At 38.7% G+C, this 17,689-nt stretch overlaps 1 protein-coding gene across 1 annotated transcript; it reads left to right on the forward strand.

The window, feature by feature from the left end:
- Positions 1–3,935: 3,935 nt before the first annotated feature.
- Positions 3,936–16,878, forward strand: LOC100374932 (DGAT1/2-independent enzyme synthesizing storage lipids-like). The gene is made up of 7 exons (XM_006818815.3): positions 3,936–3,963; positions 5,581–5,900; positions 6,853–7,020; positions 14,249–14,442; positions 14,839–14,978; positions 15,884–15,947; positions 16,173–16,878. Exons 2-7 carry the CDS (start codon positions 5,624–5,626, stop codon positions 16,257–16,259), a joined length of 930 nt encoding a protein of 309 aa, XP_006818878.1. The 5' UTR covers positions 3,936–3,963; positions 5,581–5,623; the 3' UTR covers positions 16,260–16,878.
- Positions 16,879–17,689: the final 811 nt, after the last annotated feature.

Here is a 17,689-nt window from a genome sequence, read left to right on the forward strand (position 1 = left end):
AGATAATATAATGATTAATAATTGTTTTTATTACTACTAATCACTCATATTTTCGGTGAAAAATGTACATATAAAAATATATTGTTACCTTCATGGGCCTTATAAATAATATATATAATAAATCATTTTTATTACTAATAAATGAATGAATGAATAAATGAATGAACGAACGAACGAACGAACGAACGAACGAACGAATGAATGAATGAATGAATGAATGAATGAATTGTTTATGTTTTACGATGTTTGACAGTTGTTCAATGTTACCATATATACCATTTTGTTTTTGCTCTATAAATAAAAACTGTTCTGAATTCTTATTTCAACATTTGTTTCACACAGAACAATAACATGTGCTAAACTTTACGCCGTATTGTAAAAGTTTCACCTGTTAACCACGCCAGGGACACACGTGTAATGTTTAGTGTCGTTACGTACTAATGCTGCTTCGTCCCAAATTGTTTCGTATCAAATTGCCTTTTTGTTTACACGATTCACAGTCAATTCATCCCAATTCACATTCGTCCCAACACATTCGTTCCACAAGTCGATTCTTCCCAATTCACATTCGTCCCACAAGTCGATTCTTCCCAATTCACATTCGTCCCATTTCACATTCTTCCCAATTCACATTCGTCCCACAAGTCGATTCTTCCCAATTCACATTCGTTCCACAAGTCGATTCTTCCCAATTCACATTCGTCCCACAAGTCGATTCGTCCCAATTCACATTCGTCCCATTTCACATTCTTCCCAATTCACATTCGTCCCACAAGTCGATTCTTCCCAATTCACATTCGTTCCACAAGTCGATTCTTCCCAATTCACATTCGTCCCACAAGTCGATTCTTCCCAATTCACATTCGTCCCATTTCACATTCTTCCCAATTCACATTCGTCCCACAAGTCGATTCTTCCCAATTCACATTCGTTCCACAAGTCGATTCTTCCCAATTCACATTCGTCCCACAAGTCGATTCGTCCCAATTCACATTCGTCCCATTTCACATTCGTCCCAATTCACATTCGTTCCACAAGTCGATTCTTCCCAATTCACATTCGCCCCACAAGTCGATTCGTCCCAATTCACATTCGTCCCATTTCACATTCGTCCCAATTCACATTCGTCCATTTTTTTTTTAATTTTTGGTCAGCGTTACGATCTTGAGCAGGGTCAATTTCTATGCCAACTGTTACTGACACGCTAACGAATAACTCCACGTTGTGTGTACGGTGTATTTGTATTTATTAACTAATAACTCTACGTTGCGTGTGCGGTGTATTTGTATTTATTAACTAATAACTCTACGTTGCGTGTGCGGTGTATTTGTATTTATTAACTAATAACTTGTACGTTGCGTGTACGATGTATTTGTATTTATTAACTAATAACTCTACGTTGCATGTAAGGTGTGTTTGTATTTATTAACTAATAACTTGTACGTTGCATGTATGGTGTATTTGTATTTATTAACTAATAACTCTACGTTGCATGTAAGGTGTATTTGTATTTATTAACTAATAACTCTACGTTGCATGTAAGGTGTATTTGTTTATAACGTCGGCAAAAACAAAATGGCATAACGAACAATTACGCATGCCAGTGCATGACGTGTACATGAACAGTTAGTTGTTTGGATTTTTTGTGTTTATTTGGCGAGTTAGTAGTGGGCTAACCTTAAATCTGACGAATCGATCGACTTGTGGGACGAATCGACTTTGGGACGAATCAACTTGTGGGACTAATCGACTTTGGGACGAATCAACTTGTGGGACGAATCGACTTTGGGACGAATCGACTTGTGGGACGAATCGACTTGGGACGAATGTGATTTGGAACGAATCGATCGTCCCCCGTCTATACCCCCCCCCCCAAACGTTTACTGAAGTAAACCAAAGACAAAAGTATAATAGTTTTAATACTCAGTGGCAGCGGCACGGGGGCAGAGGGGCCATGGTCCCGTCGCCCCTCCAAAATAAAGATGAAACCATTTGTGTCAGCAAAATTTGGCCCTCAAAATGCTTGAAATAACGTTTCGGAGAGTCTAGATTTCAAAATTTTTAAGAGGAAGCATGGCCCGGACCCCCTGGCAAGGTCTCGCCTTCGGCGCAATGTTGATGAGCAGATCTCACCCCTCATGCAAAATGTCGTGCCGCCGCCTCGGATACTGTATTTGCTTTCGAGTTCGTTCTCTTGAGAAATACGACTATCAAACAACAGACCCAACCATTTTCACTTTTAATAATAGTACAATATATATTGTATTGAGCGGTAACAATATTATTATTTAAATTAGGGTAGGGCCTACTCATGATTTCAAATATCCTGAATTTATTCATTTTCCAATAAATTGTACTTCCGGGCAATATAAGGATATTGACTTAAAAAAGGTTGGGGGTCACCAGCTTAATTTTCGAGAAAATGATGGTTGTGTTTTAGTGGATAGTGACCATTTTCTTATTTATTATAACGCTTTTACCATCCTATGGCAGTGATGGTGAAATAGCCTGAAAAAAAATATATATTGTGAGGCCAGACTTGTTTTATTCCTTGTTTCTCGAGTTTTTATAAGGCAATTTTTTTGAAGATTAGATTTGTGTGATTCTCAAAGAATTGTAAGTGAGATCATTGATCGGAGAGAAGAAATTAAATAAAATTGTATTCCATGTAAAACATTGTTTGTTATCTGCGCGAGACTTCGGTACTTTGCTCATGATGCTCTCACGAAAATGCAACTTGGATTTGTTATGCGGCGGGCGATAAAAAAAATGAAGATAAAAATGATACAAGAGAAATTACACTGAAATTTAATTTTGTATTTCATTGTCGGCTTCTGTTCATTCGGCGGGTTCGCGAAACAAGGGATAATAACAGTTTGGCCTGAATGGTGGGATATGTTTTGTTGTTCTCAATTATTTCAAAAATCGAGGTTTTAAAAAGTGGCAACATTTTTTTCTTTAACATTAACTCTATAGAATTGTTCAAAAAATAGCATTTTTTGAAAAAAAAATATTAGGACACATTTCTCACAATATGTTCCTGTAACACACAAAAGAATGCTATTCCATGGTGTCATGGGACAATAGCTTCACGATTCTACATGATAAACCAATGAACATTGTCATGTGATTTATGACCAACTTTCTCAAAAAAATATTTGAGAAACTTCACTAACTTATCTTATCTCACTAAATATAGTAATTAAATACATGTAAGCATTATACGCGAACAAAACAAAGTTTACGGGCCAACAAGGTTGATTACGAGAAACTAAACTCGACAGAAATGGACACAATACGACTTGTTTGGTTCATGAGAGGCGCTTACACTGTAACTTTAGACTGAATTCTTTGGAATCTGGCTTTGTTGGACTGACAACCCGGAAAATTGTTTTTCTTTCGCATAATGTTGATGCATATTATTCCACACCCTATTTGTTAGTAAGTTGTCTCGTAACTAATTTAATTAATTTATTGAGAGTAATATCGAAATACACGTGTACCACAGCTGTCTTGAAATCCTGCTTTCCCTGTCCACGAATGGTATAGCCGAAACAAAATATATGTATCAAAATCGACGAACGGGGACGAAACAGCATTAATACGAAAAGACACTGAGCAAAACGGCCTTGACACTCTTCCAGTGGAATATATGTTTCGAGCCGATTTCGAGCCAGGGTCCCTGCGAGGTGCGCCCTCATTTGAGGCCACATCGAAAGCATTTTGATCGATTGAGTTGGACACAACGATGAGAATTTTGGTTTGTTTTGTGAAAATTTCGACTAATATGTGTGTGTGGGTGGGCTGGGGGGGGGGTGATATATGGTGGCTGAATTTTGGCAAGTCAACATTTCACACGTGTTTCAGAGTACTCATAGTACAGTACTGTATATTATTTTAATCATATTTGTATTTCCCAGGATACATTGCACGCGTACCGGAAGCAGCTGAGCTGAGTAACAGGTGTGTAATTCGTAGTTCAGGACTTTAGTCGAGGTGCATGTGGATTACACGGAAGCTCCACTCCGTCTTGGTCTTAGGGCTTGTGTCTATGTCTGTGTGGTTGAGTCTATCTGTATGTGTCTTTCGGGTGGGTCTATCTGGGGATGTAGAGTCATTCCAGTCTCTGTCCACATCTCCTACGGACACCGTGACAGGCGCTACATGTATGTTTGCCATGATTTGATTAAAACACTAAACATGCAGCCTTTCATCAGTTGTTATACACCGATTCAAACCATTGACACAAGAGACTGACTGCACTGGTCACATTGGAATGGTGGTCTTTAATACAATAGTCACATGTGAACTGCATTGAGACTGCTCAAAGGGGTGGTCACTAGCACAGGTTCCTCTATGTAAGGTAACTTACAAATATTCCTATTTAAGTAAGTGTTACCACATTGGGTGAATTAAACAACTGATAACTCAAAATATGCCAAACCTACAAATCAAAGAAATTATGTAAATGATAATACAAAGTATTGATTTACCTATTCATAGATTATACAAATGATCAGAGGAATGGCAGATGCTATTTAACTCTGATAAGTGCAGAATAACTCATTTTGGCCAAAACAACCAACATTTTCAGTATCACCTTGGCAATGTTACACTGAGCTGTGTTCCTGATGAAAAGGACTTGGGAGTGATTGTTTCAAAGGATATTAAAGTGTCTACAAGTTGCTGCAAGTGTCAAGCAGGCAAATTGTGTCCTGGGGGCCATTAAACAGACTATCACCAGCCGTAATGCTAAAGTTATGTTACCACTATATACATCATTAGTACGTCCACATTTGGAATACTACATTCAGGCATGGTCTCCATACTTGCGGAAAGACATTGATCTCATGGGAAAAGTACAAAATAACTTTCATAGATACATATTGAAACAACATGAAATAGAAACCAATTTGCAGCTAATAAAAACAATAAACTAAGTATACACAATTCACCTTTAGTGATTCCAGAAACTTAAATGTGAGGTGACATAGTTGTATATTAAGGGAGTTTTTGTTCACTGATAATGTCACAGCATATACATGCAATGACTTAAATGTGAGGTGACATAGTTGTATATTAAGGAAGTTTTTGTTCACTGATAATGTCACAGCATATACATGCAATGACTTAAATGTGAGGTGACATAGTTGTATATTAAGGGAGTTTTTGTTCACTGATAATGTCACAGCATATACATGCAATGACTTAAATGTGAGGTGACATAGTTGTATATTAAGGGAGTTTTTGTTCACTGATAATGTCACAGCATATACATGCAATGCTAATCAAAATATGAGATCAAACCGCAAATCAAAAAGTAGAGTGGAAATAAAATCGTAAACTGGAATTACAAATGAAATATTAATTGTGATTGCATTTTAAACTGTAAAGTGAAATTTAAATTTAAATGGGTATTGGGAAATGGAAATTTATATTCAAAGAAAAGTGGAGTTTTATTTACGATATCAATTAAATTATGGATAAAGTGACAGTAATGAAAATACAAAGCAGTGGCCCTCCCAGGTTGCTGTACATGTATTCTTGCGTGTAAAATTAAAATATCTTATTTTCTTTCAGTAACACTGATATAGAAAATTATCCTGCCAGCCATGAGATAACCATGATAGAGTTGTTATTGGATTATATTGCTTGGATTAAAGTGACAATTGACACTTTGGATTTGGATTTACTGCAATGGCTAATATGGTTGTTCACACCAATAGTTGTCATGTTTGTATTACCCTTGGTAATTTTATTGCTGTTATATGGGTGTGGAGTGTTTTTACAGTTCTACAAAGCACGACGAAGATTAGTTGATGCCTATTCCAGAGGATACTGGGATTGTGCACGGGAAAGTATTGCCACATTTTGGGAAGCACAAGCCAATATATGGCATGGTGAGTGGAATATTTTCAATTGCTATTCATACATTAATGTATTAATGTTGAGCCTTTATCCCAAACATATTCTTGACAGGTTATAATGTTAAATTACATTGGCTGTACCTTTAATAAACTTTTTTAAACTTGGCAACCACGACCACACACCTATAGCAACAAAGTCCCAAAGTCCATATTTGCTATTATATCCAAACAATACAATTTTATTTTAGTGCTAAAATACCTCAAAATTCTGCCATTATTGAACCGTATTTTTGTTGTGTATGAGAATCATGCATATTGGTTTGCAGATGCATTTCCTATGTCTTTCTGAGATTCAGACAAAAATGGTGCCATTTTGTTTTTATTCATGTCCATGCTGATTCCTCACTAATATATTTTCTGATTCAGTTGAAAGTTTGTACACATTTTATTACTTAAGTAATACCAAGGTATATGTGTTATTAGTCACTCTTCAGACACCGTACTAAAACAAGCACTTATGTGTATGCTTAGGATGTTCAAGTTAAAACTTCACACATACATCAAATTAGATCATATGCTGAGAAGTAATTATACATAAGTTTCAAATTATAATTTCTAATCTATGTTGGAAAATTGTTCTGGGGATTATTAATTTCAATAAACAATATTCAACTTTCCTTCTGCAACACCAATAAGATCAATACTTATAGTATGTCACTAAGCAGTTTGACAAGAATGCGTGATGCAAAGATCATTCTATAAATTGTCAAATATTTCTCCATGGAAGAAAGAAACAAGGGGCAATATCAGAGTATGGGTTTTATTTAGGAACTCTTGACAAATCAACTGCACAAATTAACAGCTCATAAGAATAGTATAAGTTGTTAATGGCACAATAAACATTAATTCTCAACTCTGATGGGAGAACCAATTACTGCTGTTAGTATGGTTGTTTTTGTTTGTATTAAATAATTGTTTTTTGCAGGCTATGAAATTCTAGGAATGGAGAAGATTCCATCAGAGGGAGCTGCTGTTCTTGTTTATTATCATGGTGCTATACCAATAGATGCTTACTATATAATAGCAAAACTTATTCTTTACAAGAAAAGAATGCCGCATTGTATTGGTGATAAGTTTCTATTCAGTGTACCCGGTAAGTCTACTGCAGTGTACCTGATAAGTCTACTGCATTGTACCCGGTAAGTCTACTGCAGTGTACCTGCTAAGTCTACGGCATTGTACCCGGTAAGTCTACTGCATTGTACCTGATAAGTCTACTGCATTGTACCCGGTAAGTCTACTGCATTGTACCTGATAAGTCTGCTGCATTGTACCTGCTAAGTCTACGGCATTGTACCCGGTAAGTCTACTGCAGTGTACCTGATAAATCTACGGCATTGTACCTGCTAAGTCTACGGCATTGTACCCGGTAAGTCTACTGCAGTGTACCTGATAAGTCTACTGCATTGTACCCGGTAAGTCTACTGCATTGTACCCGGTAAGTCTACTGCATTGTACCTGATAAGTCTACTGCATTGTACCTGCTAAGTCTACGGCATTGTACCCGGTAAGTCTACTGCATTGTACCCGGTAAGTCTACTGCATTGTACCTGATAAGTCTACTGCAGCATACCTGCCAAGTCTACTGCATTGTACCTGGTAAGTCTACTGCATTGTACCTGCTAAGTCTACGGCATTGTACCCGGTAAGTCTACTGCATTGTACCTGGTAAGTCTACTGCATTGTACCCGGTAAGTCTACTGCAGCGTACCCGGTAAGTCTACTGCATTGTATCCGGTAAGTCTACTGCATTGTACCTGATAAGTCTACTGCAGTGTACCTGATAAGTCTACGGCATTGTACCCGGTAAGTCTACTGCAGTGTACCTGATAAGTCTACTGCATTGTACCCGGTAAGTCTACTGCATTGTACCTGCTAAGTCTACGGCATTGTACCCGGTAAGTCTACTGCATTGTACCTGATAAGTCTACTGCAGTGTACCTGATAAGTCTACGGCATTGTACCCGGTAAGTCTACTGCATTGTACCTGATAAGTCTACTGCAGTGTACCTGATAAGTCTACGGCATTGTACCCGGTAAGTCTACTGCAGTGTACCTGATAAGTCTACTGCATTGTACCTGCTAAGTCTACTGCAGCGTACATGATAAGTCTACTGCATTGTACCTGCTAAGTCTACTGCATTGTACCCGGTAAGTCTACTGCAGTGTACCTGATAAGTCTACTGCAGTGTACCTGGTAAGTCTACTGTATTGTACCCGGTAAGTCTACTGCAGTGTACCTGATAAGTCTACGGCATTGTACCCGGTAAGTCTACTGCAGTGTACTTGATAAGTCTACGGCATTGTACCCGGTAAGTCTACTGCAGTGTACCTGATAAGTCTACTGCATTGTACCTGCCAAGTCTACTGCATTGTACCTGGTAAGTCTACTGCATTGTACCCGGTAAGTCTACTGCATTGTACCTGATAAGTCTACTGCATTGTACCCAGTAAGTCTACTGCATTGTACCTGATAAGTCTACTGCATTGTACCTGCTAAGTCTACGGCATTGTACCCGGTAAGTCTACTGCAGTGTACCTGATAAGTCTACTGCATTGTACCCGGTAAGTCTACTGCATTGTACCTGATAAGTCTACTGCAGCATACCTGCCAAGTCTACTGCATTGTACCTGGTAAGTCTACTGCATTGTACCTGCTAAGTCTACGGCATTGTACCCGGTAAGTCTACTGCATTGTACCTGGTAAGTCTACTGCATTGTACCCGGTAAGTCTACTGCAGCGTACCCGGTAAGTCTACTGCATTGTACCCGGTAAGTCTACTGCATTGTACCTGATAAGTCTACTGCAGTGTACCTGATAAGTCTACGGCATTGTACCCGGTAAGTCTACTGCAGTGTACCTGATAAGTCTACTGCATTGTACCCGGTAAGTCTACTGCAGTGTACCTGATAAGTCTACGGCATTGTACCCGGTAAGTCTACTGCATTGTACCTGCTAAGTCTACGGCATTGTACCCGGTAAGTCTACTGCATTGTACCTGATAAGTCTACTGCAGTGTACCTGATAAGTCTACGGCATTGTACCCGGTAAGTCTACTGCATTGTACCTGATAAGTCTACTGCAGTGTACCTGATAAGTCTACGGCATTGTACCCGGTAAGTCTACGGCATTGTACCCGGTAAGTCTACTGCAGTGTACCCGATAAGTCTACTGCATTGTACCTGCTAAGTCTACTGCAGCGTACCTGATAAGTCTACTGCATTGTACCTGCTAAGTCTACTGCATTGTACCTGGTAAGTCTACTGCAGTGTACCTGATAAGTCTACTGCAGTGTACCTGGTAAGTCTACTGCATTGTACCCGGTAAGTCTACTGCAGTGTACCTGATAAGTCTACGGCATTGTACCCGGTAAGTCTACTGCAGTGTACCTGATAAGTCTACGGCATTGTACCCGGTAAGTCTACTGCAGTGTACCTGATAAGTCTACTGCATTGTACCTGCCAAGTCTACTGCATTGTACCTGGTAAGTCTACTGCATTGTACCTGCTAAGTCTACGGCATTGTACCTGATAAGTCTACTGCAGCATACCTGCTAAGTCTACTGCATTGTACCTGGTAAGTCTACTGCATTGTACCCGGTAAGTCTACTGCATTGTACCTGATAAGTCTACTGCAGTGTACCTGATAAGTCTACGGCATTGTACCTGCTAAGTCTACTGCATTGTACCTGGTAAGTCTACTGCATTGTACCTGCTAAGTCTACGGCATTGTACCCGGTAAGTCTACTGCATTGTACCTGGTAAGTCTACTGCATTGTACCCGGTAAGTCTACTGCAGCGTACCCGGTAAGTCTACTGCAGCGTACCCGGTAAGTCTACTGCAGTGTACCTGATAAATCTACGGCATTGTACCTGCTAAATCTACGGCATTGTACCTGCTAAGTCTACGGCATTGTACCCGGTAAGTCTACTGCAGTGTACCTGATAAGTCTACTGCATTGTACCCGGTAAGTCTACTGCATTGTACCTGATAAGTCTACTGCATTGTACCTGCTAAGTCTACGGCATTGTACCCGGTAAGTCTACTGCAGTGTACCTGATAAGTCTACTGCATTGTACCCGGTAAGTCTACTGCATTGTACCTGATAAGTCTACTGCAGCATACCTGCCAAGTCTACTGCATTGTACCTGGTAAGTCTACTGCATTGTACCTGCTAAGTCTACGGCATTGTACCCGGTAAGTCTACTGCATTGTACCTGGTAAGTCTACTGCATTGTACCCGGTAAGTCTACTGCAGCGTACCCGGTAAGTCTACTGCATTGTATCCGGTAAGTCTACTGCATTGTACCTGATAAGTCTACTGCAGTGTACCTGATAAGTCTACGGCATTGTACCCGGTAAGTCTACTGCAGTGTACCTGATAAGTCTACTGCATTGTACCCGGTAAGTCTACTGCAGTGTACCTGATAAGTCTACGGCATTGTACCCGGTAAGTCTACTGCATTGTACCTGCTAAGTCTACGGCATTGTACCCGGTAAGTCTACTGCATTGTACCTGATAAGTCTACTGCAGTGTACCTGATAAGTCTACGGCATTGTACCCGGTAAGTCTACTGCATTGTACCTGATAAGTCTACTGCAGTGTACCTGATAAGTCTACGGCATTGTACCCGGTAAGTCTACTGCAGTGTACCTGATAAGTCTACTGCATTGTACCTGCTAAGTCTACTGCAGCGTACATGATAAGTCTACTGCATTGTACCTGCTAAGTCTACTGCATTGTACCCGGTAAGTCTACTGCAGTGTACCTGATAAGTCTACTGCAGTGTACCTGGTAAGTCTACTGTATTGTACCCGGTAAGTCTACTGCAGTGTACCTGATAAGTCTACGGCATTGTACCCGGTAAGTCTACTGCAGTGTACTTGATAAGTCTACGGCATTGTACCCGGTAAGTCTACTGCAGTGTACCTGATAAGTCTACTGCATTGTACCTGCCAAGTCTACTGCATTGTACCTGGTAAGTCTACTGCATTGTACCCGGTAAGTCTACTGCATTGTACCTGATAAGTCTACTGCATTGTACCCAGTAAGTCTACTGCATTGTACCTGATAAGTCTACTGCATTGTACCTGCTAAGTCTACGGCATTGTACCCGGTAAGTCTACTGCAGTGTACCTGATAAGTCTACTGCATTGTACCCGGTAAGTCTACTGCATTGTACCTGATAAGTCTACTGCAGCATACCTGCCAAGTCTACTGCATTGTACCTGGTAAGTCTACTGCATTGTACCTGCTAAGTCTACGGCATTGTACCCGGTAAGTCTACTGCATTGTACCTGGTAAGTCTACTGCATTGTACCCGGTAAGTCTACTGCAGCGTACCCGGTAAGTCTACTGCATTGTACCCGGTAAGTCTACTGCATTGTACCTGATAAGTCTACTGCAGTGTACCTGATAAGTCTACGGCATTGTACCCGGTAAGTCTACTGCAGTGTACCTGATAAGTCTACTGCATTGTACCCGATAAGTCTACTGCATTGTACCCGGTAAGTCTACTGCAGTGTACCTGATAGGTCTACGGCATTGTACCCGGTAAGTCTACTGCATTGTACCTGCTAAGTCTACGGCATTGTACCCGGTAAGTCTACTGCATTGTACCTGATAAGTCTACTGCAGTGTACCTGATAAGTCTACGGCATTGTACCCGGTAAGTCTACTGCATTGTACCTGATAAGTCTACTGCAGTGTACCTGATAAGTCTACGGCATTGTACCCGGTAAGTCTACTGCAGTGTACCTGATAAGTCTACTGCATTGTACCTGCTAAGTCTACTGCAGCGTACCTGATAAGTCTACTGCATTGTACCTGCTAAGTCTACTGCATTGTACCTGGTAAGTCTACTGCAGTGTACCTGATAAGTCTACTGCAGTGTACCTGGTAAGTCTACTGCATTGTACCCGGTAAGTCTACTGCAGTGTACCTAATAAGTCTACGGCATTGTACCCGGTAAGTCTACTGCAGTGTACCTGATAAGTCTACGGCATTGTACCCGGTAAGTCTACTGCAGTGTACCTGATAAGTCTACTGCATTGTACCTGCCAAGTCTACTGCATTGTACCTGGTAAGTCTACTGTATTGTACCTGCTAAGTCTACGGCATTGTACCTGATAAGTCTACTGCAGCATACCTGCTAAGTCTACTGCATTGTACCTGGTAAGTCTACTGCATTGTACCCGGTAAGTCTACTGCATTGTACCTGATAAGTCTACTGCAGTGTACCTGATAAGTCTACGGCATTGTACCTGCTAAGTCTACTGCATTGTACCTGGTAAGTCTACTGCATTGTACCTGCTAAGTCTACGGCATTGTACCCGGTAAGTCTACTGCATTGTACCTGGTAAGTCTACTGCATTGTACCCGGTAAGTCTACTGCAGCGTACCCGGTAAGTCTACTGCAGTGTACCCGATAAGTCTACGGCATTGTACCCGGTAAGTCTACTGCATTGTACCTGGTAAGTCTACGGCATTGTACCCGGTAAGTCTACTGCAGTGTACCCGATAAGTCTACGGCATTGTACCTGCTAAGTCTACTGCATTGTACCCGGTAAGTCTACTGCAGTGTACCTGATAAGTCTACTGCAGTGTACCTGGTAAGTCTACTGCATTGTACCCGGTAAGTCTACTGCAGTGTACCCGATAAGTCTACGGCATTGTACCCGGTAAGTCTACTGCATTGTACCTGCCAAGTCTACTGCATTGTACCTGGTAAGTCTACTGCATTGTACCTGGTAAGTCTACTGCATTGTACCTGGTTAGTCTACGGCATTGTACCTGATAAGTCTACTGCAGCATACCTGCTAAGTCTACTGCATTGTACCTGGTAAGTCTACTGCATTGTACCCGGTAAGTCTACTGCAGTGTACCTGATAAGTCTACGGCATTGTACCTGCTAAGTCTACTGCATTATACCTGGTAAGTCTACTGCATTGTACCTGGTAAGTCTACTGCATTGTACCTGGTAAGTCTACTGCATTGTACCCAGTAAGTCTACTGCAGTGTACCTGATAAGTCTACTGCATTGTACCCGGTAAGTCTACTGCAGTGTACCTGATAAGTCTACGGCATTGTACCCGGTAAGTCTACTGCAGTGTACCTGATAAGTCTACGGCATTGTACCCGGTAAGTCTACTGCATTGTACCTGCTAAGTCTACTGCATTGTACCTGGTAAGTCTACTACAGCGTACCTGCTAAGTCTACTGCATTGTACCTGGTAAGTCTACTGCATTGTACCTGGTAAGTCTACTGCAGCATACCTGCTAAGTCTACTGCATTGTACCTGGTAAGTCTACTGCATTGTACCCGGTAAGTCTACTGCATTGTACCCGATAAGTCTACTGCAGCATACCTGCTAAGTCTACTGCATTGTACCTGGTAAGTCTACTGCATTGTACCCGGTAAGTCTACTGCAGCGTACCCGGTAATTCTACTGCAGTGTACCCGGTAAGTCTACTGCATTGTACCCGGTAAGTCTACTGCATTGTACCTGCTAAGTCTACTGCAGCGTACCTGCTAAGTCTACTGCAGCGTACCTGCTAAGTCTACTGCAGCGTACCTGCTAAGTCTACTGCATTATGTCTTCTAAGTCTACTGCATTGTACCTTCTAGTTCATGGCAATGGGATGTGTTCTCATGATATCATAAAACAAAAGCCAAAGCACTTTAAAATGTTTTTATGTTTGTGATGGTTTTCTTTTACAAAAGGGATTTTTCGTGTGTATATTTCATGGTGTTTCTAAATATTCACGGCTGATAAATCCATTTATTCGTAACTATTGGTAATTTCTGATACTTATATTTGGGTGTTCAAATAAAATAACGTGATATCATTGCTCTTTTTTAATTTTCTTCACATGTATTTTTACATTGATTTAAATCATTTTTACACCTCTTTCCAGACATTTTTATTGAATTGACTACCAGTCTTGACTTGACTTTTCTATATACATTTTGATAAGGCTTTCTTGATTTCAATAATGTCAAATTATTTTGTGTTTTTATTTTAGTGATTGTTTTCATTTTCTCTGTGCTTGGCATACCAAAATAAGGTTAATGTTGATTACTCTAAATGTACTCCATACTAATTGACCAGTGTTGACATGTGTCATCAAGTTGATCCTTATGAACACAATGTTTTACTGACTGTACTTTGATAAGTCATGTTTGTGAGTTTCCTGATATGCAAGTCTTGGTAAATCTGGAATTGTGAATATTTTAGAGTTATTATAGCGACAATTAGTATGCGTACTGCCTTTATGTATGCTGTATTCTCATAATAACCTTGTATGATTTGATTTCAGGTTTTAAGTTGCTACTCAAGGTAGGCTGTGTGACTCCAGGCACTGTTGAAGAATGTATCAAAGTGCTCAAGTCTGACAAGTTATTGCTATTAGCTCCGGGTGGTGTACGAGAAGCTCAGTTTAGTGATGAATATTATGAGATCATATGGGGAAAACGATGTGGATTTGCTAAATGTGCAATAGAAGCTAAAGTGGTAAGATTTTTATTGTGGTGATGGTTATCAAATTTACACAGCTATTGGCCGGCTATCCAACCATGGATGGCTTCTCATTTCTGTCAATGTAGTGTCCTTATTAACGGGCTGAAACTTTACTTGAACCGAGAATCATGCTCTTATGCATTGTTATCCCAGCATTGTTGACATGTGTTTTTGTATGATGTGACTGACAAAAAATATGTGTTTTAATTCTGTGCGAAAATAGTTACATCACAGTTACCAGGATCCAGTATTTTTGGTCACAAAATTTGTTTTTTTGGGCACAGCATTCAAAAGGAGTGTAATTTATAAAATTGTAATAATATAATAGTAAAAATGAGATACTAGTTTTGCTTTGATGTCAAGTTAAAGAATGTTTTTTTGTATTTACAGCCAATTATTCCTTTATTTACACAAAATTGCCGAGAAGCCTTTCGATGTCTATCCATCGGCAGAAGTTTTTTCAGATATCTTTATGAAAAATGTCGTCTTCCTTTGTGTCCAATTTATGGAGGGTTCCCAGTGAAACTGAGGTGAGATACACAGGTTATTTACATACTATCTGGTCACATGACCAATATCGATGAGAATAACGAAATATGGCACTAATTTGGGAGTGTCATATGATGTACTATGGCCTATTGGAAGTGTGCTATGTCATGGTTTTAGACCTTGTTTAACAAAATCATGTTCCTGGAATAATCTTGTTAAAATTGGATACAGCAACAGGACATAACAGTATAATAATAATCATCATCTCTTGCATCCTTAGAAATACACATTTTTCTATCAATAGCAATATGATAAGAATAGTTGAAAAGAAAGTTAATGTTACAAATCAAAAGAATGTTTGATTTTTTGAAAATGAAAGAAAAAAATGAATAGGATAATATTGTATATTGTTGCTTCTTTTCATTAAAAAAAATTATTTCTTTGATGATGTTTCTGTTGGGAATATAATATTGGAAAAAAAACATTGTTTAGGTAGGTTTGACATTTTGGACATACTAAAAGGAAGTGTATTTCATCTTCTATTGCTAAATTGGGATTATTTGTTTTAATTACAGAAATGCTTTGTTTTGTATTTTTAACACATTCAAGTAATCTTTAAAATAATTTCTACTTTATATACCTCCAATACCCTCAACACACAGTTTCGTATTTTTTATTGTTTTTTGTGTCAGTAATATTGTTACATTTCTTGTAGTGTTCTGTAGTTTTAAGTTTTGTGATGACAAGGCTGTCTGAATATAGAAAAAAAGTGATCACAAAACTTGCATTGCATCTGCACGCAGGATGTCCTCTACAATAAATTATCTATCATAGATGACCAAAAGTACAATTATATACACATGTACTGTGTAACATGTGAACAGACATACAAACAGGCAGAGCTCACATATGCATAACAATTAATATTGCTTTCCTTAATTGCTAGAACATTTATTGGTGATCCCATACCATATGATCCAAGTCTGACTCCACAACAGCTGGCTGTAAAGGTGAGAACACAAAACACTGTGCCCTGGTGAATACTATCTGTGCTCAGTTTTGGATAACACTGAATTAAGCCTCTAGATTCCACAGTAATCAGGAGGTATATTGTTATAAGTAGTTTGCAATGACTCTCTGTTTTAATTATCTCGATAAAATCTGAACTGCAACCTTTGTTGTGTTTATTTTTTCCAATCATAATTCTAACTTTATTTCCTAATTAATCATTGAAGGTACAAGATGCAGTTCAAGATCTGATTGACAAACACCAGAAGATCCCAGGAAATGTTTTTCGTGCACTAATGGATCGTTTTTCATAAAATCCAGTTGTCAATGGAACACAATAGTGAACATTTTAGAAGATACAGGTTCATTTTTAAATCACAAAATTGGGGTGGATTTTTAAAAAGCTTTTCTTTGAAACTAAATTTGAATTCTTAAAAATATGGAAATTAGATTTACAGTGTTAAGTGAGATCAACAATTTAAAAGGCCGGTGGTCATCGCGCAGCACATGTGACATTTGTGTTGATGAACATTGATTTTCCCACAATCCAATGCTCTTTTCTAATGAAATCATAAGTACGAATTTTGTCCTTGGCACCACTTGCACTAATTACTGCCGACGACTCTTTCAATACCTTTTAATCCCCAAATAAATTACCTAATTGAAGCTTGGTAACGTCTCAGTTTGTACTCCTTAATATTACAATCTTTGTTTATACAAGACCCATACCTAACGCACACGTGGCGTGACGACCACCACCCTTCAATGAAATGGTGCAGGTTTTTAATAAGTAGTATTAGTGTAGACGAAGATGTCGCATATAGGTCTAATACTATATAAATTGTTGTCATTTATTTGTTGTGTGTTCTTGGACTTGTAAATACTTCTGTATGACTATAGTGATTTCCACATTAAATATACATATTCCTCAAAGTGTAGTAATATTTTGTATATAATATTTTGTGTTTGTTTACTTGTTTGTTAGTTTGTAAACAACATTCATTTCAATGGATTTGCAATCTAGAGAAAGTAAGCAAACGTAAAACAATGTCACTGTGTTTCTGGTTGAAAAAATACTGTTAAATCTGTGATTTTGATAATTATCAGGGGTCATAACTGCTAATGCATGTCATCTGAAACTGTAGATTTCTCACCTAATTAAAATAAATTAGCATATGATTCATAAGATTAGTTTTGTAAAATTAAGATTTCTTTGTTGTTTTGACACTTGGAGTTATGTGGTCATGTGATGAAAAGTGTTATCACCTGATATCACTTATTCACAGAACTGGTGACATCATAAACTATGTTATCCAATCACCTTCAGTTCATGAATAATAATAGACCATGAAATCACTCATATCAACCAGCAATAACATAGTATGTTTGAATATGTTACATAACAGTACAACATAATAACTATGTTGTGATAACATGAAAATACCTTGGTGTATAACAGTACTTGAGTTTTTTTTTTCTAGTATTTGTAGAAATCCTCCAATGGCAAAATATGAATAACACCAACCAGTTACATTGTGAATAGCATGGTGAATCAAAGTAATGATATGGATATGCAGAAAAATGCCATTTGTTTGAATATTAATTAATGCATTGAATACAAGAACAAATGCAAATGAACAATTCTATAATATGTAAAAACCTGATAGCACTTTTATTAGTGGTAAAAATTTGTCAAAACACTAAGTTATGGGTGCATACGACTGTGTTATAGTATCACATCTGT

The sequence above is a fragment of the Saccoglossus kowalevskii genome, chromosome 18 (genome assembly GCF_978046115.1).
Source record: "Saccoglossus kowalevskii chromosome 18, keSacKowa6.1, whole genome shotgun sequence".
Classification (NCBI taxonomy): Eukaryota; Metazoa; Hemichordata; class Enteropneusta; family Harrimaniidae; genus Saccoglossus; species Saccoglossus kowalevskii.

What these genes read in the sequence shown, in the direction of transcription:
- LOC100374932 (XM_006818815.3), top strand. Translation starts at nt 5,624, where the DNA reads ATGATAGAGTTGTTATTGGATTATATTGCTTGGATTAAAGTGACAATT. An exon ending in ACAAGCCAATATATGGCATG is followed by an intron (nt 5,901 to 6,852) that starts GTGAGTGGAATA and finishes TGTTTTTTGCAG; the next exon opens with GCTATGAAATTCTAGGAATG. An exon ending in GTGCAATAGAAGCTAAAGTG is followed by an intron (nt 14,443 to 14,838) that starts GTAAGATTTTTA and finishes TTGTATTTACAG; the next exon opens with CCAATTATTCCTTTATTTAC.